At 42.4% G+C, this 26,586-nt stretch overlaps 2 protein-coding genes across 2 annotated transcripts in view; one reads left to right on the top strand and one right to left on the bottom strand.

The window, feature by feature from the left end:
• The first annotated feature begins 7,276 nt into the window (after positions 1-7,276).
• cdv3 (carnitine deficiency-associated gene expressed in ventricle 3) lies at positions 7,277-18,783 on the top strand. Its single transcript, XM_063207066.1, has 5 exons — positions 7,277-7,689; positions 10,858-10,934; positions 12,441-12,580; positions 13,409-13,577; positions 15,981-18,783. The coding sequence occupies exons 1-5, from the start codon at positions 7,483-7,485 to the stop codon at positions 16,105-16,107; spliced, it is 720 nt and encodes a 239-aa protein (XP_063063136.1). The 5' UTR covers positions 7,277-7,482; the 3' UTR covers positions 16,108-18,783.
• A 1,082-nt stretch (positions 18,784-19,865) lies between these two features.
• Positions 19,866-26,586, bottom strand: part of vps41 (VPS41 subunit of HOPS complex) — a 38,933-nt gene continuing 32,212 nt past the window's right edge. The window contains exons 23-29 of the mRNA XM_063207065.1: positions 26,323-26,377; positions 25,939-26,079; positions 24,593-24,729; positions 24,111-24,210; positions 23,935-23,979; positions 22,946-23,022; positions 19,866-20,607 (exon numbers count right to left, since the gene is read on the bottom strand). Coding sequence (XP_063063135.1) covers positions 20,527-20,607; positions 22,946-23,022; positions 23,935-23,979; positions 24,111-24,210; positions 24,593-24,729; positions 25,939-26,079; positions 26,323-26,377 — 636 coding nt within the window. The 3' untranslated portion in view covers positions 19,866-20,526. The remainder of the gene's footprint in view (positions 20,608-22,945; positions 23,023-23,934; positions 23,980-24,110; positions 24,211-24,592; positions 24,730-25,938; positions 26,080-26,322; positions 26,378-26,586) is intronic.

Below are 26,586 nucleotides of genomic sequence, written 5' to 3'. Positions count from 1 at the left end.
ATCTGAAGTATATATCTGTATATCGGAATAGCTATTTGGATCACCCTCTTTGGTAAATATGCCATTTGAAGAAAGAAAAAAAAGAAAACCGCCTCAGTTTCGCTTAGACCACTTCTGGCTGTTATTCCAGCTTTCTACAGTGGTTTGAATATAAATATTAATTAAGATAAACATTTAACCTGATAGTCACACCATCCAGTTTGTCATTTTTATGTATGTTTCAAAATAAAATGATATAATATGGCAATTCATGCCTTATCAAATCATACATAATTGCATCACTGCTAATAATAGCTTTTGTTGGAGATTAAAAAAAAAAAAAAAATGTATCTAGGTATACACTCTACGACCACTTAATTAGGTACACCTTGCTAGTGCTATGTTGGACCCCCTTTTGCTTACAGAACTGCTTTAACTGCCTTCAACGATACTCAGGTAGGTTGTGGCATTCCAGCATAGTTCAAATGGTGCTAAAGCCCTTACAAAAATCGACCATGGTTTTACTATAGTAAAGTAGCCATGGTTTCTCCAAGTACTCTGAAACAATAGTATTACAATGGCTTATGCGTGTTTTTTGGGTAACCATGAAAACTGGATCATGGTTATTCATGTTTTTCATGGGGTTTTTTTTCCAACATGGTTTGTGTATATGTTTTAACCATAGTCACAAACCATGCTCAATAAACCATGGTTAACTTTGGATTACATGGTCACCTAAAAAAAAAACTTTTTAACATCCGTGGTGTAATGGTTAGGGAGTTGGATTGAAGTTCACCGAGTTGCAGGTTCAAATCCCATCCGTACCTCTCCTTATCCTTCATGACTGAAGTGTCCTTGAGCAAGGCACCTAAACCCACATTGCTCCAAGGACTGTCACCAATATGTGTGTTTGGATAAAAAAACAGCAGCTACAGTAATTGTCCAATCTTATATTGACCAATGTTAGTGAGCCTGTGTGAGTTATAGCCTCATTTTCCTGTTCTTAGCTGACTGTAGAGGCATCTGGTGTGGTTTTCTGCAAATGTAGCCCATCAGCACAAGGTTCGACATGCTGTGCATTCAGAGATGCTCTAATGTATTAGCCAGGCCGTGCCCTCCTAGTGACGCAACAGCTTCAGCGTTGCTACTAGTCAGGTCAGGAGTCAATGCAAGTACTTTCTGAGTTCCCGCAAATCAAGGGAGGCCATTTGGGAAATGCTGTTTGGGAAATGATAATTGTTATGCTCTTGGTCAGACCAAGTCTCGAAGAGATTTGAAAGTCGATGATAATCAGGCTACTAATGTATGTGTTTCTGAAATACTCAAACCTAGCCCATCTCCCTTGGACCTCAGCTGTATCTGGTTAGCCTGGCACCCACCAACAAAGTGCTCTGAGCTGTAGATGAATTCGGTGGAGTACAGAATAGGGTGAATGCTACTGGGGAAATGCGGGTTCCTGTGGTGCACCAGCAGGGAAGCTAACAAGAGGGGTCAACTGTCCTGGGCCCAGGGAGAGATGGGGCCCAGAATTCAGTCTCCATTACATTGAATGTATTGAGTTGGGGGCCCTTTCTGATGGCTTTGTCCTGGGCACAGCCAAGGCAGTCAGTGGTCCTGAGCACCAGTGCTACTGACCACACACTCTGATGTTAGGTCCCCCAGTCTGACAAACTGAGATGGTATTCTGTGATCCAGTTTACCAGGTCAAGCCACAACCCCACCCCCAGCAGTTAATAGTTGTGTTTGCAATTCCGCAGATATTTGCATGATCACTATGAGATCTGCATGGTCTTAGAAAGGTGGGGTTGGATGCTTGGCAAAAAAGGTGGACAGAAATATCTAATGTGACTTCCCAAGACATAAAAAGCTGCTTCATGAAGCAGTGAGTGAACAAACATGTGGACTGGACACTAAATTCACATCAACTAGATGACTGCCAATCAGGGCAGATTACGGACGACATGGTGGCTGCATAAGTAGCAAAGCCAGCAGTCTGGCAAGAAACCGGCTAGCAGCCACACTCCAAGCAGCTTCATCAGCTGAAGAGACTACACAGGACTGCCACTTTTCCATATAGTGCAGATCCGTCTGGGCATGGACGCCTGTGCAAGGAGAAAGGAAACTGGCCACGATGCCAAAAACAATAAAAGCTGCCCCCTCCAAGAGTACCTGAAAACACCAAATGTTGCCTATAGGCATGAATGGCCATCCAGGTACTTTGCTCGTAAATGTGCATTACGCCCCTTTATGGAGGAAATCAAACCAAATGTCTCATCAACATACTACATCAGCTAGCCTAAATGAACGCAGTCCATGCTTCTCCACCTCTGTTTGGCAATATTATTTGAACAGCCGGCAACACAACGCGTTTTCGGCATGTTGCATGTGAACAATGCTAGTCTACAGGTCCTTATCTTTCGTTTATTAACCCCTCAGTGCAGCGCTATGGCTCTCTGTAATGTCATAGCAATGTTGTTTTGATGTATTTAAGCGTTTTCAGTAAGTGAATCGGGTCGCCGGCGACCCCCTCTGCAGTTAGAGGCTACACCCCAACACTACCAATTGACTTGCATTGGCTGTTTTCCCCCACAAAAGGGCGTAAAGCACATGGAAAACGTCACGCCGTTCGTGAGTATTGGTGCCTTCCGGTCACATGATGAGCCCTGTCACAGCAGATTGCTGTTAGGAATTAAAGGTCTCATTATGCTATAAATGAATTTCTTATGTACCTTTTTCATTGCAGTGCAATGGTAGAGAAGTTAATTTCATTTAATTCAAAAATATTAAATCTGATGCATTTATTAGGTTGTGCTTACTTACAGAAAAGTAAAACTATTTCTAATGTATACCCATAGTAGGCCTATGGCATTTTTCATATAATTCAACTCCCTGGTGAAACATTCACAACACTATGGATTGACAGCATGATTCTACTAGTTGAGATTTTTTTTGTTATTAGGGTCATTTCACGTGAAATCAGACACTTTGGGACCCGACCGACCCGGATTTCGATCATACTTGGTGTGCCTTTTCAGTAGCAAGGTAGCACCCCAGAACTGCATTGGTTTGAATCTGACACTAATATTAAGGGAGAAACAGACTAGGAAAGGTTCACATGTGAGGGTAGGACACTATACATTCAGCCTTGAATATATCAGTCAGTGTTAGTCACAAAAAGATGCCTGTGGTGTTGTTTGAAAGCTCTTTTCTGGCTCTACATATTACACAATCACCTTGGAATACAAATACTCTCAGAATATGAATTATGATAAATTGAAAAATTAAAAATTGAATATCTAAAAAACCTATATTTTAAAATGGCCAGTTCCTTGTCCAAACGTAGCCGGCAATGTCATGAGCAGCACCTAAAATGCTGGTGTTCGGTTTGTTATTCATTTCAGAGAGAATTTGACTCACAAATATGGCGTCATACAGACCACTTACTAATAATATGGTAATACCATAGTAGCATCACATGACAAAACAAAAACAAAACAAAAATGGTCAGTGTCCATGGTCCCAGGTTTCAGAAACTAAGGCAGATGTCCATTTATACACACCAAATGATGATATGTGAATGTTTGAACATTCCTTCTCCGTGTACCTGTGCCATCTTCCCTTTACCGTACTTTAAAGAGATAATCAATGGCTACACTCTCATTTTGTACTCTACCAGTGCATTTGAAGCAACAGCGGTGTCTTTTGTAGATAACGTATAAGTACGTCCCGTTGCAGTTACAGGTTCCACTACCAGAAGCACATCCTGATGATCCATGACAAGTCTATCTGGTCTGAAGGGAAAAGTGAAGGATGGAGATGGCCCATGAGGATGCAGGAAGTTCAGTTTCACCTCTCTAGTGCTCGGCATACATTCCTCAGCACATGCTAGCCACCAGTTGCCATCATATACAGCTACAACATACCCTTTGATGCTTGAAAATGTAACACATTCCTTTACTGAGCTCACTCTTTCAACTCTGCCTTCTCTGAATGCTGAAAATGGCCTAACTTCCACTGTGTCCATTGACAATGGGCAGAAGCTGTGTAGTTTTTGAGTACCTGGAATAGTTCTTGCAGATTCAAACCTTTTCAACAGGTTCTCAGCTTCATGATGGTACATCTCTGTTGTGGCAAACTGGCAATGGATGTTCTTCACCAAGTATGATTGAAATCCGGGTCGGTCGGGTCCCAAAGTGTCTGATTTCACGTGAAATGACCCATTAGAAAATAGGCTCTCAATTGTTAAACCAATTGTCGGCCATGGTTTATAGGCTATACAATTTACATATAATGCCTTCCTCTATGTCTGTCAACATTAAGGACAATGTAAGTCATGATAAAGTGATGCTTGGAAGGTTCTGTGGCCTGTTGTTAGTGGATAGACAAAAAGTCACTTTTCAGAAAATCCCCCTCAGGGACAGGTTCTTGAGAGGATGTACAAACATTAAATCCAACAGCTATGATGTCTAACTGTCAGACAACTATACTCCAGAGACACACAGGTTTTGAAAATATATAGGCCTACGCAGAGAGAATTTGCCTGGCACTAACCCCATTTTTCGGCCCTTGGCACAGATGAACACAGATTTTCCATACAATGCTGACCCAAGAAAGAACATGAAGCGTTTTTTTTTGTTGTTTTTTTTTTTTACTTTTGGCAACACTTGCAAAGCATTTCTGGACAAAATAAGCAATAAATGGCCTAAAATGTGTCCAAAAAAATCACCACCCTTTCATTGTTTCCAATGTTATTGTGTACTTTTTTTTACCACCTCTTAATTTATCATGTACCAAATCAATTTGGTTATTGTATTGGGTATTAATCTGAAACAAAATCTCACTTTAGTGAATCTTTAGCATCAAACCTGAAAAGTCAAAATAGAGTAGGCCTATAAAGTGGACTTACACTGATGAAATTCTTAATTTGAACGAATGAAAACACGGTTGATTTTCAACACATTTTAGGCTGTTTTGTCCTGGAATTCAGTTTAAATGTGATCAAATGTCAAAACCAACCACTCCATTTCATTTCTTGGGTCAGTATTGTATGGGAAAATATGTTCATTTGTGTTTGTATGTGGTTTACCTTCAAACTTATCCCACATTCTGACAAATTTTATCATTTTCTGGGCTCCAGTCTAGGCCATTAAAGGGTTAAAAATGTAAACTTTGTGGTATAATTTCAGCTTAATACCATTAAAATAATCAAATCCATACCTTATTCGGTATATTGTCATCCTTTAAATGAGAAATAAAGAGCTAGAGGTGAAAACGAACGAAATAAAACGTGAAAATATGACTGAATTTATACACTTTTAAAGCCATTTATTTGCCGTTTTTTGACCAAAAGCGCAGTTTACATGTGGTCAAATTTCCAAAACAACCACTCAATTGTATTCACTGGGCCACTATTGTATGGACAAATGTGTTAATTTGTCTCTGTATGTAATTTACTTCAGAAGTTATGGCCCCTTCTGCAACCTTTTGTCTGGGTTCCAGTGTAGGGCATTAAAGGGTTAAAAATGGTAAACTTTGGGTTATTATTTCAGCTTAATACCAATAGAATAATCAAACCCAGACTATATACAGTATATTGTCATACTGTAAATGAGAAATGAAGAGCAAGTGGTTATAATGGACACAACTTGGAAATATGATTAAAAAAATGAAAATTTCTACACATTTAAGGCAATTTTTTGCCGTTTTTGACCAAAAACGGGGTTCAAATGTGGTCGAATGTCCAAAAATACCCCTCAATTGAATTCACTGGGTCAGTAATGTATGGAAAAATGTGTTCATTTGTCTCTGTATGTAGTTTACTTCAGAAGTTATGACCCATTATGCATCCTTTCCCCCCAATCTGCAGTGTTCCAATTTTTACATAGGCCTTCTGTGCACCCCAACTTTGACGGGGCGTCACGGAAATTCCCATTGGATTTGGCCGTGGATAAATTGTGAGGTGTGTCCAGACACCTGTAAGAACACATGGTAAAAAAATCTATTGGTAATAAATTAGTTCACAGATTTTCCATATCTTTCCCTAACTACTTGCAGTTCTAGACATTTGCTTGTCTTACTCTGGTAGGCCACATTGTGAATTAGTTATTGAAAATATAGGCTGCTTGAAATGCATTCATGGAGGTGGATTTGTCCTCCTTCTAATGGTGAGGAGTGATTGCCAAGAATAAGATGACCACCTGCAAACAAATAAAGAAATGCAATAATAAATCAACAGAATCCAGTATTTGGCCATCGGTTTCATCACTGCTGACATGTTCATTGGCTGTAGATTAGAACCCAGTGGGTTTACATTACCTATTAAAATACAGCCTATCTGCCTGCCATCAGGTTGGAACATTTTTCATTGAACGAATTATTCTATCCGGGGCACTTGTGAGCAGGTGTTTTTTAACATCCGGTTGAATCATTCCGTGAGTACATTCCAATATGCGCACTCCCGTCCTCCACTTGTGCCTGTGCCCTCGTGTGTCTGTGTCGCCTCGCCTCCGTGGAGTAAACAATTAAGTTTCCCCGCTGTCATCTTAGCCCCAACATTTTTGGGGGACTATTGTACATTCACCGTCCCGTTTGCGAATAAAAAAGGACATTAGAATTCAGCTTTTGCGAAATATTGAAATGCAATGCTGTTGTCGGTGACGTCATCACGAGGCCACGAGGAGGCAAGTGAGCAAGCGAGGACGAGAGTCCGCATTTTAGACGTCAGCCGGTATGTCAAACAGCGCCCGACAGCGCCTTGCCATACGCCATACGGTTAGCTACAGAGAGATTCTAGAATGAGAGGGGACATATGGCGGCCATCTTGGTGACGCCTCCGGGGTGCTATTTCGCGATTAAGTAGACCAGATCTGAGAGTCAATGGGAAAAATGAATGGGGAAACTGAGTATAGGACGGAGGGGAACCCAGCGGTTGTGAAAACCATATGGTTGAAACGACCGTGAAAAACTGATCAATCTAGACTACTTGGTTGTGTCATACGAGTCAAAATAAAGCTTTTTGAGCCACTTTTCTCACGGTTTTTTTGACAGAGCGCAGGCGCAGTAGTTCCATAACGGCACGAGAGCAACGGCTTTTCAAAACTGAGCATGTGCATAATTTCGCGTGCGCCGATGCAGCCAGATGATTGGATCACTGGCAACGCAGCTCAGCAGGCACATTGGCTCTTGTTACCAGAAAGGCGGGAGATGTGCGGGTAGACGCCATATTTGCGTTACGAATCTTCACCGTTAATTTCTATGTACCTGTTCTATCTCCTCTTCCTAGAATATTTCTGTTAGCTAGTAGCTTACTCACTGGTCAATGTGGCAGAGCAGCCTCTTCTTGCTAGCAAGCTAACTGCTATGGTTTGGTGAACACGTGAGACTGCAGAGTGGTGAAACCCTTCCATCGAAGCCAAGGATTTTTTCTGTCATCTCAGGCCACAGTCCTGACACATTGAGAGTTTTTCCACGTCAAGAGAACGAGTTGCTATTTACTCACAGAAAATGGCGGATGTCGCAACAAATGCTCCTCCGGAGAAGAGTCTGGATGACTTCTTTGCCAAGCGGGATAAAAAGAAGAAGAAAGAAAAAGGCAAAGGAAAGGAGTCGGGAGCTGGGCCAGCACCGGCGGCGGCCTCTGTGAAAGCCAAGCCCAAAAAGGAAAAAGAGAAGTCTACAAAAAATGAAAACCCAGACGCCCAAATAGAGAAGGTATGCGAGTAATGCTGTCTAGTTCTAATGAAAATTAGTCATAAAACAATATCTCGTCACTCCTAATATGTTAAGGAGGGATATCGTTGAGTAACCCGCAAACTTCCCGTTAATTTCTTAGCCACCTATCCTTTCGAGGATGTAGCTAGCAGTACAAGCTTGATGGTTTATAACAACTAGGCAACAAGTTTAGCGGCCTTCCTTTGATTATTTAGTGCCAATGTTCATTTAATGTAGAGTGATATGCTGTCGATTGTTTAATCGGTCGATGTCATGACGACTAGCTTCTTAGCCCAGCAAATGAGCCCGTTAGCCATGAAGCCCGCTTGGTAGTTGCTAGAGCTGTTAGCATTACATGGGCTAATGACTAGCTCCACGTAGCTAACGGTGTCTGTGCTAGCTGCTAATTCCTTGTGGTAGCGGGGGATCATTTTGTACCTGTCTCCCCGGCATTCGATTGATTAACTGTCATTACGTTTACCAGGCGACAAGATACATTGCATATCCACATTTGAGGTGTAACCCAACCCTGTCAATCATAGACGATGCCTTGATCTGTTTTGCAGACGACGATTCTTCTGGTTAAATGAAAATCTTTGTTGCTAGCATATGGAATCAAATTGGCTAGCTCTTCGGCTCTATAGAGCTAGATTTATTGCTACCTTGTCCTCCTTGTTCTGTCAGCACTAGCAGTGGTGTCGTAGAACATTTAATTTAGATAACTGATCAGAACAGGTAAACAGTTAATCGGCATGATTTGAAATAGTTGAGATTGAAGGCGTTTGAAGCTTCATCTGTACTGTGGCCTTGGGCAACTACCTGCAGACCTTTCACAACGAACGTCCAACAGCTGTTAAGAGGAGCCATCTTATTTGGCTGATATCATATTTAGCCATATGGCTGTTAAGAAGACATAGTGCAGCTTAAAACAACTTAGTCCAACCATTGACACATGTACTAGTATTGGACGTTCTACACATTTAAGAGTGTGTTTCTTCAATATATTTTGAGGATGCTTTGGGGGGTATTACAGTCTATCTGCTTGTATTTGTGGGCTTCGTAGCATAAACAAAGTTGCGTAATTACTTGAAACTGCTGGTGACAACTGTCTTTAAAAATTTAACATGGAGCAGAGTCGTTGTCTTGTGTGTCTTCTGTCACTCTTCCGGTGAGACAGGATTGGACATTAGATTTGTTACTTTGGTGTCTGTAGCCTACGGTTTTGTTGTATGAGGTGACCTCATCACATTCTTAATTTGGGTGTTGGAACCATGTGTTGTGGTGAACTTTGTGTTTTGACACAATCTAGGAAAATGTGTATACACTTTAATCAAGCTACTATTTGATGCCTCTTCCAAGATTCCGTGCACTGTCTAGAAAGACAGCAATTGGTTGGAAGTTTTATTGTGCTATAGGTGGAGTCTACAGATCTACATTTTCAAAGCTGACCTTGATGTGTATTCTTCTGTTATTAAGGACAATTTATCCGTTTTGTGTGTACGTGTCAGTGAGGGCAGTAAGAGACAGCAGTGGCTACTCTGCGCTTGGATGACGCGTTTAAACTGGAGAATGACAGGAATGAGGGAACTATAATTCACATGGAAATTGGAATGTTTCCAGTTGTTGACCTCTTCCAACACAAGTGCATGTCAGGCTTTGTGTAGTAGACTGTCAACCTGTCATGTCTTAGTTTTATTTGTCTGCTGTCTGACGAGGATGAACATTGCGGTGAGCAGATGGGGGACGACAAATGCCCCACCATCCCCAAGTGTTGGAAGTTCTCAGTTTTTAGTTCTGTTGTTATAGATTCTTGGTTATTTCTCTTCTTCCTGGAAAGCTACTGTAAATGAAGTGGTTGCCTGCCTCCCTCCTTCTCCTCAAGCTAATGACAGTCACCCCTGGGGTCGCAACGCCCTGGCGTCGTCTCCTCACAAACCTCTTATATGAAAATGAGTTGGCCTCTCACGTCTGCGAGGTAAGCACACTAGGCTGGCAGCCTCTGTGGATTGCAGTAGGTAGGCAGCTCTAGAGTTTTAGGAACGGGCTTCTTGGCACGGCATCATGTGCTGCCTCTCTGCCTGGTTTAATTCATCTTGAGAGAGGAGAGGCAAATGGGTGAGAAAACATGATGGAAGAGTTGGATTAAAAGTGGCCTACTCATCCCCTCGTATTCTACTGAGCCTAACCCTTCTTGAAACCCTCTTTGTAGATGGTTCTATATCAATGAACACGTAGCAGGGACAGTTATGCATGAATTCAGGTAAGTTATGCATTATTATCCTTGACCTAGAGTAATAATATACAGTTTGCATTTCATTCAAATGGTAGCAACAGAAACAGTATATGTGGTTTGGGACTGTTATTGTCCAGTGATTTTATTTTCCACTCATTGGCAAGTGAGTAGGGTTTTGCCTCTTCCCTGGAAACACCCGTCTCCCTGGAGGTTTTACCAGGATCCCAGCTGACTAGTAATGAGAACTTGGCCTCACCTTATTGGCTTTGTCTTGGTTTCAGGGCTGTGTCCCTCTCCCTCTCACCGACGTTTCAGGAGGGATTTTTTTTATTTTTATTAGATATGTTTATGGGCTTTTTGTGCCTTTATTGATGATGGTAGAGATTGACAGGAAGAGATTGACAGGAAATCAGTGGGACGGAGAGATGGGGGTAGGGTTGGGACATGATCCAGGCCGGACTCGAACCTGGGTCCCCATGGGCATGCAAACCCAAGTGGGGGGCTTAGCGCGCCGCGCCACAGCGCCCCCCTCAGGAGGGAATTTGATGTCAAATGAAACTTTGCTATGGAATTAATTTCCCCTAAAGACTTGGTATTATAAATAGCTACTTATCTATCGTGTACAGGCTTTGGTTCCCCACCCACCCCCACACACCCCTCTCTCTTCCTCTGCATTTGAGGTGGGAGGATTGGAGTTGAGCTAGGGTGGGATGTTTAGGGTTAAGGATAGTAAATGGGAGATGTCCAGGGCCAGGGGTGTCTGTTGTGTACTGCATTATGCCCGGTGTTCAGTGCTGCCCTCATGTAAAGTACAACAGGCGGAGGTGGTGCGCGGTCTTGTCGTGTTCTGTGTAATGATGTTCTCCCTTAGTTTTATGATCTCATTAGCTCTCTTGTGTGACTTGCTCTTCCTTTTCTGCTGTGCTTGTCCCCAGGAGGATGAGGAGTGGAAGGAGTTTGAGCAGAAGGAAGTGGACTACAGTGGCCTCAGGCTGCAGGCCCTCCAGGTCAGGTAAGGAAATGCCAAAAGAATAACAGATTCACATTCACCGCATTCGTGGTGAGATCACAATGATTAAAACCAAGCAGATTTATGCAGTGCACAAGTGCACGTGCGCGCGTGCGCACACACACACACACACACACCTACACACACCTACACACACCTACCTGATTTCTAACCAGAACGCATTGTAATATTTCAGTGCACATGTCGTGCAGATTTGATTGTTTCTGTACCATCATGGGCGTAGTTGTTATGCCACTGTGTAGCAAAGAAGGGGAGTCCTTCCAGTTGGACTCCATCCTTGGTTTCCGGTGAGGGGGAGAAAAAAAAAGGCAAGGTCATTAGACTGGAATGGAAGTCTGGTGTGACATACACTTAGTAATGGCCAGAGATGTGGCAAAGTTCTCAAGGGTAATGCACGCTCACAGTATTCTGACTCCCAAGCTGTTCATTCTCCTCCCCGCTGACCCAATTTCCACCCAGGAGAATACATTCATGACCTTTTCCGAGTTGTTTTGCAAACAGAGGAACGGTCAGATGCATGGCAAGTGCATAACATCCTGACCAGAGTTAATAACTTGATGGGACAGGGGATATCCACGCAAAGGCACATGCACAGGGATGCAGAGGAGGATGAAGCAGGGCTGTATATAGGTCTGTGGGTTTTTTTAGTAGCAGAGGGCAGTTGGTGCAACCACCGCTAATGCCACTATGGATTTCATTATTTTCCCCTAGATTATGAAACATGTTGAACAATTAATTAATGTAGCAACTTCACACAATGGTGACATTAGCCGTGGTTGCGCCACCCTGGCCTCTGCCTCTGAAAGTGTCACTGACCCATTTCCGGAGTCCATTCATCACACCAGGATGAACTGATGATGAGGGTGAGTCAGACAGGTGCCATAGAACAGCGGTACAGGACTACAAAAGGCACTTCCATCATTGGCTTGGCAGCATTGACAATCGTATTCTAGAACCTTCTCATTCTGAATGGCACAAGTCTGCCCGATGACTCTATTCTCCCATTTTAAAGAGTTCTATTGAGTTCTATTCTGGCATATTTAGAACTCAGGGTGACAAAGGGCAGTTTATTCATTCAGCACCACTGTAATGGCCCCATTATACAAACACAAAGACATGGCAGTTCTTTGTTAAAAAGCAGGGTCACACACACACACACGCGGGCGCGGGCGGGCGCGCGCGCGCGCGCACACACACACACACACACAGCAAGTGGGCTGTGTGCATTGCAGAGCTGGCTCTCTCGCTTGTATAGATTGACTGACAGGAGGTCAGAGTGCGCTGTACTCTGTGTGCCTCCAGGGGACCTTGACACGAGCAAACACATTTCCAAAATAAACACATGATTCGGGAGGTTCTTTTTTACCCTTTATATGCTCTAGACATCTCTCTCTGACACACACATGCACACAGCCTCTCAATCACTTACTTGTCTGCACAGCCCTTTCAGCGTGTGTTGTATTTCTGTCTGTGCGTCTCCCTCCACAGCGATGAGAAGGAGGAGGAAGAAGGGTATGAGAAGGAGGAGGTGGGGGAGGACGGGGAGATCATCCTGGTTAGCGGAGACAAGGTGTCTGGGCCCTGGAACAAGTCTGGCGCCCCCCCTCCAGCAGCTGCCGCTCCCGTTGGTAAGGAATCAAAGATTGAATGATTTCATTTGACATTCTCAGTTTAAAAAAAGCTTAAGTACATGATTTTGTTCCAAATAAACTGCACAACATCCTGAAAATGTGGGCTGTGTCTGAACTATGGATCCCTTGTTCACATCATAGAGTAGGATGTGTTGCATTGTCTGTGAGATTATCATTCAATCAGGATGTGAGTTGCATCGTTCTCTTCAATGCAAAAGGTAGTGTATTGTTTGTATTGAAGGACGTAACCGTATGCTGCTCCTCCATCCTGTTTTTTTGAAGGAGAGATTAGTGCACAACTGTTTTTAGTGTTCATGTATAGTTTATGAAAATGTACCTGATGAAGGTGTAGGACAGAAACGTTGTGTAATAAATAAAATGGCGAAATTGTCAGTGTGCAGGAGATTTTTCTAATTGTCTGACAAGTGACCCATGAGCCATGTCCTACGTACCTGCCAGCTGAGGTGTGTGAGGGAAAAAAAAAATCACAAGTCGAGTGAATTTATACACGTTTTTCAGCCTATGGCCCATATTGACAGGACGCAGTGTCTTGACACTTTGACTTGCTCACTGTACATAGGGGCATCAGCTGCATTGTCTGAAGACTCATTTATCCGGGTCATCCTGTAACATGAGTTGCCCTGTTTTGTTCCTTACTGTACATGGTGCCCTATGTAGGGAAGTGATGTCTTTCTGTATCTCTTTCATTCCTTGGTTCTCTTGGTCATGCTCTGTATCCTGTCTCTTCACACATGGTATATCCTGTCCCTGCACACGGTGATGAGGTGTTTGTGCGTCTGTCTGTCTCTGTGTGTGTGTGTGCAGTTGAAGAGCCCGAGGTGGTGGAGTCGAAGCCCGCGGGCGTGTACCGTCCCCCTGGGGCCCGCCTGACGACCACCACCAAGAGGGGCCCCGCCGCTGGGCCCCCCGAGATCTTCAGCGACACCCAGTTCCCCTCACTGCAGTCCTCCGCCAAACACGTGGAGACTCGCAAGTAAGACACACACACACACACACACACACACACACACACACACACACACACACACACACACACACACACACACACAACACATTCTACCCTGTAAATTAAGTGTTTTATGGAGGTTGGATAGTCAAACATGTGGAGACTTAAGTAAGGAAGATGCACAGAGAAAGGGGACATAGTCCGCTCCACTCCATTCTGTAATTTAAAGGGATTTAGGGTGTCTAGTTTTGGAAAGCAAGAGCCCCTAAGGGCTCAGTAGCTAGAAAGTTGCAGGTTCAAGCCCCGCTCTGTCTGAGCCCCATCGATGTGTCCTTCAACAAGAATACTTAACCCCAAATTGCTCCTGGTGGCAGGGTGGTATCCTGCGTGGAAGCCACGGCCAGCAGTGTGTGAATGGGTGAGTGTGAGGCATACACGTAAAAGTAGGGATGCACCGATACCACTTTTTTGAAAACCGATACAAGTACGAGTACATTAATGTGTGTACTTGCCGATACTGAGTACCGATAGCGATACCTTTTACCACCAAAATACAATTGAAATAAATGCATGGCCTTGTTTTTTTGCACTTGTGATTATTTTTATTGTCCATTTCCATGTAGATTTAAATGTTAGTAAATGTATGAGGTGGCACTTTTTTCCCCATGCTGCTTTCAAGTCCACAGAATATGACAAGATTTTGCATTGTTTTTGAGTAATGGCAGTATCGTTCCTGGTATCGGCAAGTGCTTGACGAGTACGAGTGTAGTAAGCAGTATCGGGTGCCGATACCAGTATCGGTATTGGTGCATCCCTATGTAAAAGCATTTTGAATGCTCGGAGGAGTGGAAACGCACTTTATAAATGCAGTCCATTTTATCTGTGCACATATCCAGCGAAGTAGATTTGCCAGGTTAATGACATAATCTGACTTTTTCTGGCCTGTTATGACTTCCAGTTGCTTGTGTATTTGCTGTATGGATAATGGCATCTGACACTATACCCAGATGATGAGTATGTAGGGAAAATATAACAATTTGCTGACAGGGTGCTTGTCATGGTGCCAGGTTGGCGAATACTGTCAAGATTCAAAGTGTTTCCTCTGAGCCCAGGAGACCTATTTTGTTTTGTCAGCACCTTAGTGTCAATACATTTGGCTGAAGGATTCGCAAAGAAAGTTAAGAGGTCAAGATGGAGTGAAGATGATACTGCTGTATGCAACTTTTGGTTGGTTGTTTTTTCTTTTCTTTTTTTTCTTCTTAAAAAGCTAAATGTCCACTGCCAAATGTCCATTAGACTTTTGGCCAATCAATTCTGACCAAAAAGCAAGGATGATGGATGGATTGTCAATGTCTATTGCCAACTCCTAACTAGCCACTTGGGCCTTAAACAACAGACTTTATTGGTACACTGTGCAGGAAATGGTCAAAAAAGGTACTGCAACTAAGCTGCTCATTGAAACTGGGCTGCCTATTGCCAAATTTGATCTTAACATGAAAGTTTACTAAGTAATAAACAAATATTTTCTTGTATGGTTCAAGTAGAGTCATTTTTGCAGCTAAAAAATGCTATTTTGGGAAATTCAAAATGGCAAACCATGGAGAAGATCCCCCTTTTTATGTATGAAAAGTGCGATTTTTCCAGTCATAATGAATACTTAGAATTTGATGGTGGTGGTAAGTATTCATGAAAAAGGTAACATTAATGAATGGGCAGCATGAATTCTGTAATTAAAAAACTAAAAATCTCACACAGGGTTCCTTTTAAAGTCAAATGGTATATCTCTCTGGATTCATCATATTAAAGCCACTTCCTGAAGCACGATCGCACCAGGCAGCGGATTACAAATTCCCTATTACACATTCTACGTCAGGGGTCCCCAACCTTTCTGGGTCTGAGGGCTACCAATGGCTACCCGAGGGCTACTGAGGGCTACCAGAGGGCTACTTTTGTTCAAAATCCTCTATTGATGTCTTGGTATCATTCTCAAATCACTGTTATTGAATGATAATTTGCTTATAGGTTATAAAGAATAAATAATCTCATATTTAAATTAAGAAAAATATTAACTGTGACTAAAATCTTGTAGTCATCACTGTTTACTAACATCCTTGGTGGGCACATCAGAAGCTCCTGTAGGGCTACCTGGCGCCCGCGGGCACAATGTTGGTGACACCTGTTCTACGTGAACCAAAATTGGTGCAATACTCAATCATACAGAAACCGTGTACACACGCATGTCTATCAGCTAGCCAGGGTTTCAATAGGCAAGCACCCCCATATTGTGTCATAGTCGCTCAGTGTCACTTTTCAAGTGGTCAGCTGTCCTAATAAAGGCATGTGCGCATTTATATTGCTTTTTGGTCAACATATCCTTTTGTGCATTTCACCAACCGTTCTCTGTGCACTCTTTTTTTTTTTCTTCTTCAGGGACCGAGAGACGGAGAGGACCTTCGAGGTGGTGAAGCACAAGACCCGTACCCGGGAGGAGGGAGGCGGGGCTTCCCTGCAGCAGCTGCAGCTAGACAACCAGTACGCCATCCTGGGGGACAAGTAACCGCCACACGCACTCCGCCCCCACCCGCCGCCACCTCCAGGCCTCCTCCTCCTCCTCCGCTGCCCCGGACCACCCACCCACTTCCCCCCCCTCTTCCGACCCCAACCATCTGTGGTCCAGTGGTCCAGGCCAAGCCCAGGAGAAGCACTAATATGGCTGAGTGTGTATGTGTGTGTTTGTGTGTGAGCGAGTGTGTTTGTGTGTGGCTGGGCGGATGGGTGGGAGTTTGTGCGTTTGTATCTGTTGCTGCCCCATACCCATCCTTGAAGTCACAAAGGTGCCACCAACCAACTAGACTGGACTTTCTTTACCACACACACAAACACACACACACACACACACACACACACACACACACACACACACACACACACTTGTGCGGATATCTACATGTAAAGTGTATTTGTATTCATAAAAGCCCTAGTACATGAGCAGCACACACATAAACACATGCGTACAGTAGTGGTTTCATGGACCCAAACACTCCCATACACCACAAATCAATGCCACCAAGTGGTCGGTGGAAAAGCCCCAAGTCTTTATCAACTACAGTGACAAGGGCTGTGACACCAGGGGTTGACTGACTGAAACTTTCCAAGAAACAAACGAGAAAAGAAAAAAAACTGAAAAAAAAGGAAAAAAAAAAAGAATATGAAATGGCGCACTCACACACACTTCTGTGAATGACACCTGTGACTGTAAAAGATGAGTGACAGCTTGTTGGGACAAATCACAATCCTGACTCTGCCTCTCAGCTGCTTTGTTAGGTGCCCAATGAACTTCAGTGAAGAACAAACTCTTGAGAAACTTGAGGGGGGAAAAAAAAACACAAAAACATGCGCAGTGCTAGCTCGACCGAGGATGACTGTGTGATTTAGAGCTGTTGGATTGGGAGGAAGTCCTGTTGGAAAGAAAAAAAGAAGTTATCTCACTCACCCATTTTGTTTGATGTCTGTTTCATAAATCTATTTCTGGACCTTAACCCTCAATGGATTTATTTTTTTCTTCTTTTTTGAGTGTGTTTTGGGGCTTTTGCTAAATGGGAGGTGGTGGGGGTTGGGGTGGAGAGAGACTACCTCAGTTGTAATACCTGTGGTTACCGTGTGGACCTGGCCTAATGAGTTATTGGGGTTTTTTGTTTCGTTTTTTTGAGGGGAGCGTTAATGAGTTGAGTAGAGTTGAAAATGAAGTTTGGTGTTGATGTCGGTGGAGGCTGGTGGAGGTGGAGGTGGAGGCTCCCATCTCCCCACCACCACACCTCCACCCTTCCTGACCAGACCGGATGCAAAAGGACCACCTGCCACTATATCACAAAGGGCAGGGGGGGTGAGCTTTTGTATCGCCTCTCTCCTTGGCTCACTGTCTTCACGCGGAGAGAAAGCGAGTAGTAACAACTCCTTTTGAAAGTGGCCTTACTGTGTACGAAACAGCAGAACGAGGGAGACGTGGGGGAGGAGAAGAGAAAAAAATAAACAAGGACGAAAGAAGGACATAAAAAAGCTCAAGAAAGAGTAATGGAGACATAATAAAAAAAGAAATGTCAATGTCAGCATCCTCAGCAAGGACATTGTCTGCGCCGGCCGCCATGTTGTCTGCACCGGGTGAAGGCCATATTGTCACCACAGGACTCCTCTGTGACTGGAGGAGCACTGAGACTCTTTGAGGCTGAACCACGAACCCTTAGCAGGAATGTAGAGCCCAGCAGTAGCGTGCCATCAAGAAACCCACCCCACCCATCCTGCCACCTTACGTGGTCTCTCCTACCCCACCCATCCTGGACTTTCCCTTACCTTGCCACCTTACATGGTCTCCTACCCCACCCATCCTGGACTTTCCCTTACCTTGCCACCTTACATGGTCTCCTACCCCACCCATCCTGGACTGTCCCCCATCCTGCCACCTTACGTGGTCTCTCCTACCCCACCCATCCTGGACTGTCCCCTACCTTGCCACCTTACATGGTCTCATACCCCACCCTACAACGTCTCCGACCCCACCCATCCTGGACTGTCCCTTACCTTGCCACCTTACATGGTCTCATAGCCCCTTCAGCCTGCCTACACTGTCCCCTTCCCTCTACATCTCCCAGCCACCTCTTCCCATCAAGAGCCTAAGGCTTCAAATCATTCCCGCAAACTTTTGTCCTTTCCTCTGCCCTCCAACATCGTTCCTTGTTGTCGATCTGGGTGAAGTCTGTTTTATATTGGACATTCGTTCAACATTCAAAATGCATATGTGATTTGTCATAATCGACTTATCTCTGGTTGACAATGAGGTACAAGGTCAGAGGAAAGGACGTGAGTTTGGGAAGTGATATGCACCCTAAGTCACGCCTTGTCCGATGGGGTCCATGGGACCAAAGCATTGACCGCTGAAGAAAACTGGATCTAGCATTTACATGTGTTACAACACCTATTTTGTGTACGTTTTAGAAATGAGATGCGTGCTAATTCCCATGGGCGATTCTAAGGAGATTGGTGACTTAAGTGACTATTCTTTTACCATTCTCACCCCTTTATACCCCAGCTACACCCCACCCCCCCACCTATCCTCCCTTATCTTTACCCCTTCTTTCACTGGCCCCTTCCTCTCTGTTCTCCTTTTTATTAAAAAAAATAAATGAATTGAAGATTGACAAAGAAAAATCATAATTAAACCTTCGCCTTTCTTATCCCATATCATTCCTTCTGTTGTTAACTGTTTTTGTAAATTGCAATTTGTTGGCTATCTTTGCCATGTGTTTTTCTCTGCCTTTGCAGTCTTCTGACTTGTTTCAATACCGTTATTTTCTTTACTTTAAAAAGTTAGAATTTCTAACATACTGTCGTTTTAGGACTGTCAAAGTAACTAGATGCCACCATGTTCTTTATCAGCTGGAGCTTGCATGCATGTTAAGCTAAAGAGAAATTAAGTAAGCTAAGCACTTGGCCAAAAGGTATTGAAGGCTATGAGATAATGTCCTTAACAGTTCTGCCTGATGTGGACGTACAGGGAGTTAGATGTGCTTTTGTGAAGCCTCCCAATGATGTCTGTTTGCAATTGTGCGTCTATTGGGGTGGTGAATAGCTTCATCATGCATTAAAAGATTGCCCAAATGCATATTTGGGTGCTAGTCATACAAGCCCAATAACCTGTTCATTAGACATGATGGAAAGCAGTTGTAGCCATTAACTTAAGGTGTAAGTTCTGCTAAATACAATCACGTCATTCACAGCCCCAGGCTGCATTTGTTGTGATGGTAAAAAGTCACTCTTTTCTGTACATGAGGCTTTCCATTTTCTGAGCTTCTGTGCTCATGTCAGCTGCTGTCACATAACGGGCTAACTCCTCAGCATTGCATTTTCATGATGGAGGCACTATTGTTCAGACAGGACATGTTTGCTACTCCCAATCAGGCCATTAGAGCTGCAATAGTCACCAAAAAGTTGTTAACCACAGGTTTTCAGAACATTTACTTGAATATGCATTTTTTTTTTGCTCCCCAATGCTAAAAGAGCTCTGTCCGTTAGCCCCCTAAGCTGTGGTTACATTTTTCAATAAGTCCTATAAATGAGTGAATACAAAGCGGGATTGGCATTACCAAAACTGAAACTGCTATTTGGTAGATAGTTTGTGGCAACATTGTAAATGCCTCTATCTATCTGTATACTCATCCAATCTCAGATCTCTGCGCTGTTTTTATTTAATCTGTTAATAATTCAGTTCTCATTCATCCAACATAAAGTTGCCTAATAATTAAAAGAAGAGAGCAGCCTCAATACTGTATATTTTGGTGTTTTATTTGGGTCCGTTCCCAAGGCATTATAATTCCTATTGGATTCAAGCTTTTTGGAAGTTTTTCTTCATGCCTGCATAATCTTGATTTGATAATGCTTCAAGAACACGGTTCCTTGCCATAATTTAAGTAAATAAGTGACATGGCATGCCAAATGCAATGTAGCACACCATTCAATGCAGACAGTGTAGTGCAGAAAAGCTGTAATAATCAACATTTATATTACATGAAAAAGATGTTAGCATTGTTATATTCACAAACACAAAAACAGCTGCAAGTAATTGGTCTCCTGGAGGTAAAGATACCAAATAAGTGCACAAAAAAATCAAGTCTGTTAATACTAAGCTTGGCATATCATTGAGGCCAAAAAAAAAGTACACAAACCTCATTCTGCATCACACTGCTAAGTACTTTCAGCAGGGCAGGGAAAAAAACAGGACCTAGCACATCCAAACAATATGCCTTTCACTGAACAACAAAAATCACCCCAGAGATCTCTTTAAAATTTAGACTCCATGTGCGGTGCGAGATGATGAGCATAGGCGTTTTCGCTGCAGTGAATCCAGCCTGTCCCAAGAGGAGCATTCATGGGTGTGTCGGTCGGGTGTAATGTGTGCGTGTTGGTGTCATCAACATCATCAGTCTTATTTTTTCATCTCCAGAATTCCACTGCCTGGACCCCTCCTCTTAGCACTGCAGATGTTACAAAACGGCACCCCTGCAATCTGGGGAAGCATAGAAAGACCAAAACGATACATTAAGCAACTTTTGTAATATGCAACAGGGAATAGAAAGGAACATCCAAATCTTGTGTCAGTTTCTCCTCCTAGCCACTACGTTTAAGTCACTTTTGTTTTACTCTGAAACGGTCTTTGAAAGTGCCATTGAGTGTCATGAAAAGCGCTACATATATATATACAGCTCCAGGCCACTTTATTAGAATAGCGTGAAAACGTTGATTTATTTCCATAATTCCATCAATAATGTTAAACTGTCATGGATTATAGATTCATGGCCCAGTTTTTTTAACTATTCCAATCATTCGATTCGTTATTTTTACATATTTTGGTCTTCCAGCTCAAAAAAAACATGAATTGAGGAATTCGCATCATTAGAATATTGTAATAAAATCACGTTTTTCTTCAGCAAAATTCGGGTCACATTAAATCAGTTGAAATTTGGTACTTTCTACATAACATGCAATGTTCAATACTTAGTTAGGACTCTATCTTCATATCGTCCATGATGCGTTTAACATTGAAGTCAATGGCAGAAACAGTGCATGGGAGTTATGGAAGCCCAGATATCCTTGATGCTTTGCTGTCAGCTGTTCTTGTTTGCTGACCTGGTGTCCCACACTTCAATATACCCTGTAGATTTCCATGCCACGTTTTGGCGCTAACTCACCAATGGGGTTTTATTTCTGTTGAGTTAGAATTAAACTGGTGAGTTAGCACCAAAACGTGGCATGGAAATCTACGGGGTAAATTGAAGAGTGAAGAGTGGGACACCAGTTCAACAAAGAAGAACAGCGGACTGCAAAGCATCAAGGATATCTGGGCTTCCATAACTCCCTTGCACTGTTTCTGCCATTGACTTCAATGTTAAACGCCTCCTGGCCGTTATGAAGACAGAGAAAGTCCTAACCAATTATTGAACATTGCATGGTATGTAGAAAGTACCAAATTTCAACTGATTTAATGTGACCCGAATTTTGATGAAGAAAAATGTGATTTTATTACAATATTCTAATGAGGCGAATTCCCCAATTCATGTTTTTTTTGAGCTGGAAGGCCAACGTATATAAAAAGAAAAAATTGAATGATTGGAATAGTTAAAAAACTGGGCCATGAATCTACAATCCATGACAGTTAAACATTATTGATGGAATTATGGAAATAAATCAACTTTTTCATGCTATTCTAATAAAAAGGCCTGAAGCTGTATATATATAAAGTATTATTATAGAACCCAGCATTGGCATGTCTGACATGCAAAACTAATCACATGGCGGGCCGGTACTTAACATTGAGAGAGATGAAAAGTTATGGTGTAGTACAAGTCATGTCTCAAATAGTCTGTAGCTGTTAGGGAGTTGGTATTGTTGCAACGTTGTCCCATTCCTCTTCCAGTTTGGAGATTGCGGACGGTCTTTTACACCCTCATCCATGACTGAAGTGGAAGTAATTTGCAGTAACCCCCTACATAGCTACAAGGATTGTACCGTAAAATATGTCTTTGGACAAAGCATCTCAATGGGCCCCCTTTCAATATCTAACCTCCCGTCCTCTCGTGCTTGTGGCTTCGTAATATGAAACAATATGTCATTGACGATAGAAGTTTTTTTCAATATCTCACAAAAATACAATTCAAAGGTAATTTTCTCATTTGCAACTAGGATGTTGAATGGGTGAAAATCCCCAAAAAGCCCTCAAGCTTAGGCTGACGGCGGAGGAGACTGCTTTCTCCACTGAGGCGGCAACGTCAGCAAAGCACGGGGCCACAAGCAAAAGGAGAGGACGGTCTGAAGGTTAGGCATTGGAAGTGTAGCCTGGCTCTCGCGAGACCCCTAGTGCTTCGTGCATCTTCGTTACACTTCGTGAGCTCGCACAGGGGATGACAATCCATCTGCGCGAGAGTCAGGTTATTGGAAGTGGCCCTAAGGGTAATGTTTTAAGTGAAGGTGACAAGAAAGTATGGCTGCACAATTAATCGAAAATAATAGAAAATCATGATTTAATCGTGATATCGAAATCGTGATTTAATCGTGGCAATAGTGACCTGCCTTTAAGCATCCTTGAGGCAAGAATATACTGACAGGCTGGTGTTTCTGTCCAGAAATTTGTCCACCCAAGTTTCATGCCTTTTACAAAATGTTTACAATTCAGTTTTATTTTGTTCGTCCCATACATAATCATTCTTGGTTATAGTTCCTTTTTTAAAATATAATTTTTAATAAAATTCTACCAAAAAATAATAATTGTGATTCTGATTTTGACCCAAATAATCGTGATTATGATTTTTTTCCATAATCGTGCAGCCCTACAAGAAAGCATCTCTTACTGGTCCAGAGGGTAGGCACTCCTTGTGGAACATGTGTCTGCAGTGGAACACTACCACGCTGAAGGGCTGTGCAGTATCTGAAACACATTTACAGAGAACCTGAGATCACTGGTGTGGCAATGCACAAAAGTCAACACAATAAAAAGTCTAGCAAAGTATTGATCCTTGAGGTAACAGTAACAAGCTCTTTACTTCAGTGTTTACCACACAGAACATTAGTTAGGGGCACATTGTAGGATTACATAGTTTGCGCCGTGCCCGTGGCATGCCCGCCTCAAAATCTACAGTGTCATGAAAAAATGCTGTTAAACTAAGCTCGCTGTGAGAATGTTTTCATCACAGAAGTCCAGCAGTTGAAAGAACAAATGTGAATATGTATCTGGTGGTAAGTAAAGCGATTTTTTTGTATGAGAAGGGTTTCCCTCGCCACTCGACCGGGTCGCTCTGTCAAAAGCTGCATTCGTGGTTCTCTGACAGCGGACCGTGAAAGTGGTCGCCAGAGTCATCGTTCACTTACTATTGACTCAAATAAGCTCCGGCTGACTCCGGAGAGTGATTAATTAACCTTTCAATTCTGGTATCCTACATAGTGCCGCTTTAAGGTTGGTGAGTGATTATCCGGTATCAAAGACATGTGATTGCCATCGGAAAGGCTACGTTGTATATTTTCATGAGGAAAATGAATAGGAATATGAAACCCTCAAAAAAATGTCTTACAAATGTGTTACACAATCTTCAATTTTTCTAGGGACCTATTAAAGTGGTAGTGGTGGAGTTTGGAGTTGTTACCAAAGTGGCCACCTGAACTATAAAATACCTAATGCTGTAATTTCATTTGTAAGAGTACTTCTACATCTACTTCATAAAACTCTGCCCTTAATTCGGTATACTATGTGCACACTATGTAGGATTGTGGTGGTGACTTCAGTACATTATTCTTGGCAAGCAGACATTGTGAAACCCAGAACAATAGATATCAAGTTATATACCCGATGGTAAAATGGTGGTATGGCAGGATTCACAGATGTTTTCCTCTGTAGAGGGGGGACAGAAGCATGATTAGACAGTTAGATACTAAACCACCGTACATTCTATCAACCATGAAATCTTAATCCAAGTAGAATGGCTCTCTGAAACAGCACAAATAAAATGGCTGCCAGCCTACCGTCTACTCTGACTCCTCTGCTCTGTGTCCTGTGCATCTTCTGTAGCAAGGAGAGGGAGTCCGACACCAGGATCTTCTTACAGCCTTCTCTCAGCAGGATCTGTGGATAAACAGCAATGCTATTAAGCTGACTGTGTGTCTGAATGCTTTGGTTAATGTATATTTGAATGCAACACCAAGAAAGCAATGTCAGATAGCAAAAGTTAAAAAAGAAAATCTTTTTCTTTTTTTAAAGGACTTTACAAAGTTTCTGTCACGAAAGCCTCTGTAGTTTAACTTTCTTCACAATTAACACTTTTAAAAATGAAAGTAATTGCTATAAATTCATTAATATTCAATTAATATTTCAAAAATGTTGTGGGGACACAGCCACAAAGCCACAGCAACCAGGGAGATGATGGCTCTCCATGGGGTTCTACGTTCTAGGCGAATGTTCTCTAGATTTTACGTGAATTCTAGGTGAATGTGTGAGCTGTTGTGACCTGCAGGTTGTAGTCTTGTAGGATCTTGACCAGCGAGTCTCTGAGGTTGGGGATCTCCATGCCCTCCTTGATGCGGTGGATGAGCAGGATGGGGTCCACATGTGTGCCGATGTTGTTCAGCAGGCCCGTGATGAAGGCTGTAGCACCAGAGGAAAAAAAGTATACATCGGTTCTCAATTTTTGTTTTCCCCTGCCTGCACGACCCTAGTTGCGCACAACTCGACCTCTGATTGTTGGAAACCGCTGTCGGTCAAAAAATTAGCTCACGTGGTTGGCTGCCAGTGTCTTGCCCCTCCTCACAACACCGTGTTTATAAACAACAACAAAAATATTGAAGAAATATCCTTAATTCATTATAAAAACAAGTTGGGTAAATTAAGTTCTATTTTACAGCCATGGCAAGGTAATCATATGGCTATTTATGGTAAAGTAACACTTATAAATTAATTAGTTGTGTCTCAATTTACGTATTTAATGTTAGCACTCTCTTCACCTCCTGAAATCTTTTTTAAAGAATATGAACAACAAATATTTAAGTTTATCTGGAAGGGCAAAAAAGATAAAGTTAGACGAGCATATCTATATAATGATTATGAGGTAGGTGGTACGCAACTGTTAAACCTGAGAGCAATGAATAAAGCATCTCTCATACAAAAAAATATATTTTAATCCAGACTGGTTTTCAAGCAAATTGCTCAGAAACATCCATCCGTTGTTTGAGAAAATATTGTACCCATTTTTACAGATTAGTCCAACACACTTTAATAAGATGGAAAGCATTATACAGAAAGCTTCTAGCTTCTTGATGGAGGCACTGCAAAGTTGGCTTCACTTTCAGTATTATCCGCCAGAAAAGGCTGAAGATATATTGCAACAAATCTTGTGGTTTAACTCTAATATTTTGAGTGGAGGCAAAGTTATTTTCTTTAAACAAATGTTTATTAAAGGAATTATTTTGTGAAAATGTGAATTGTGAAAAAAAATAAAAATAAAACAAATTCGGTAAAAGTAGGTTGATACCAGATTTCCATACAAGTGGTTTACTCGTGTGTAACAACTGTTGTAGAAAATTTCACCTGTCTCCATCTCACCAGTGCTGTGATTAAATGCCATGATGTCACATCAATACTTAACAACTTCACATAAATGAACAGTTATTTGTACAATTAAATGAATGGCAAGGCCACTTGGGTTCAAGATGGGAGTAATAAATCGTCAAGTTACAAAAAAAGCATAACCAAGAGACCAAATGACAAATGAGCTATGTATGCGCATTAAAAATATATCTATCTACTGATTCTATGTAGTATTCATTAGTGTGTATGTGTGTGTGTGTTGTGTCTTACGTGGCTTGTCAATGGAATAGGAGATGAGGTCCTCCCACAGCTCAGCGTCGTCTTGCTCCTTAGCGAACTCTATGGCCTTGTCCACATCGCCCAGCTCCTCCATTATCATCTGCAGAGCCTGCCTGCAGTTACCCATCCGACCTGCAGAGGGCGGCAACACCAAAAGAGTTATTCACACATACAGTAGGTGACACACCCCACAGACCTTCAATATGGCTACAGCATCCTCAGCCACACACTTTTCATTCATTAATTCATCCATCCATCCATTCATTCATTCATTCATTCATTGCATTTAAATTGATGTTTACACATTGTTTTTGCAACAAGGTTATGACAAGATGAAGGTCAAATACAGCTGAAGAAGGTATAAAAGTTGCTTACTCAGGAGAAACACTGTCTCTTCAACGAAGTTCCTCTGCTGACAAATCTCAAGTGCCTATGTGAGAACACAAATATATAACTGAGGGGAACTGCTAAAAGGTTTCCAATTAATTATTTTAAGGTCGGAAATAAAGACCCCAGACTTATATTAGTTCGTAAAGACTGTGTGTATGTTTGATGCTACATTTGTCTTTTAGCTGTGGGATGTGTGTGTGTGTGTGTGTGTGTGCGTGTGTGTGTGTGTGTGTGTGTGTGTGTGTGTGT

Source organism: Engraulis encrasicolus, chromosome 9 (genome assembly GCF_034702125.1).
Source record: "Engraulis encrasicolus isolate BLACKSEA-1 chromosome 9, IST_EnEncr_1.0, whole genome shotgun sequence".
NCBI classification, from domain to species: Eukaryota; Metazoa; Chordata; class Actinopteri; order Clupeiformes; family Engraulidae; genus Engraulis; species Engraulis encrasicolus.
The sequence above is the reverse complement of the archived record's forward strand: the minus strand, read 5'-3'. Positions and strand labels throughout refer to the sequence as shown.

Excerpts from the sequence above, each read along its gene's own strand:
- cdv3 (XM_063207066.1), top strand. The coding sequence starts at position 7,483 with ATGGCGGATGTCGCAACAAATGCTCCTCCGGAGAAGAGTCTGGATGAC. Across the intron at positions 7,690-10,857 it reads CAGACGCCCAAATAGAGAAG|GAGGATGAGGAGTGGAAGGA; the intron begins GTATGCGAGTAA and ends GCTTGTCCCCAG. Across the intron at positions 10,935-12,440 it reads CTGCAGGCCCTCCAGGTCAG|CGATGAGAAGGAGGAGGAAG; the intron begins GTAAGGAAATGC and ends CTCCCTCCACAG.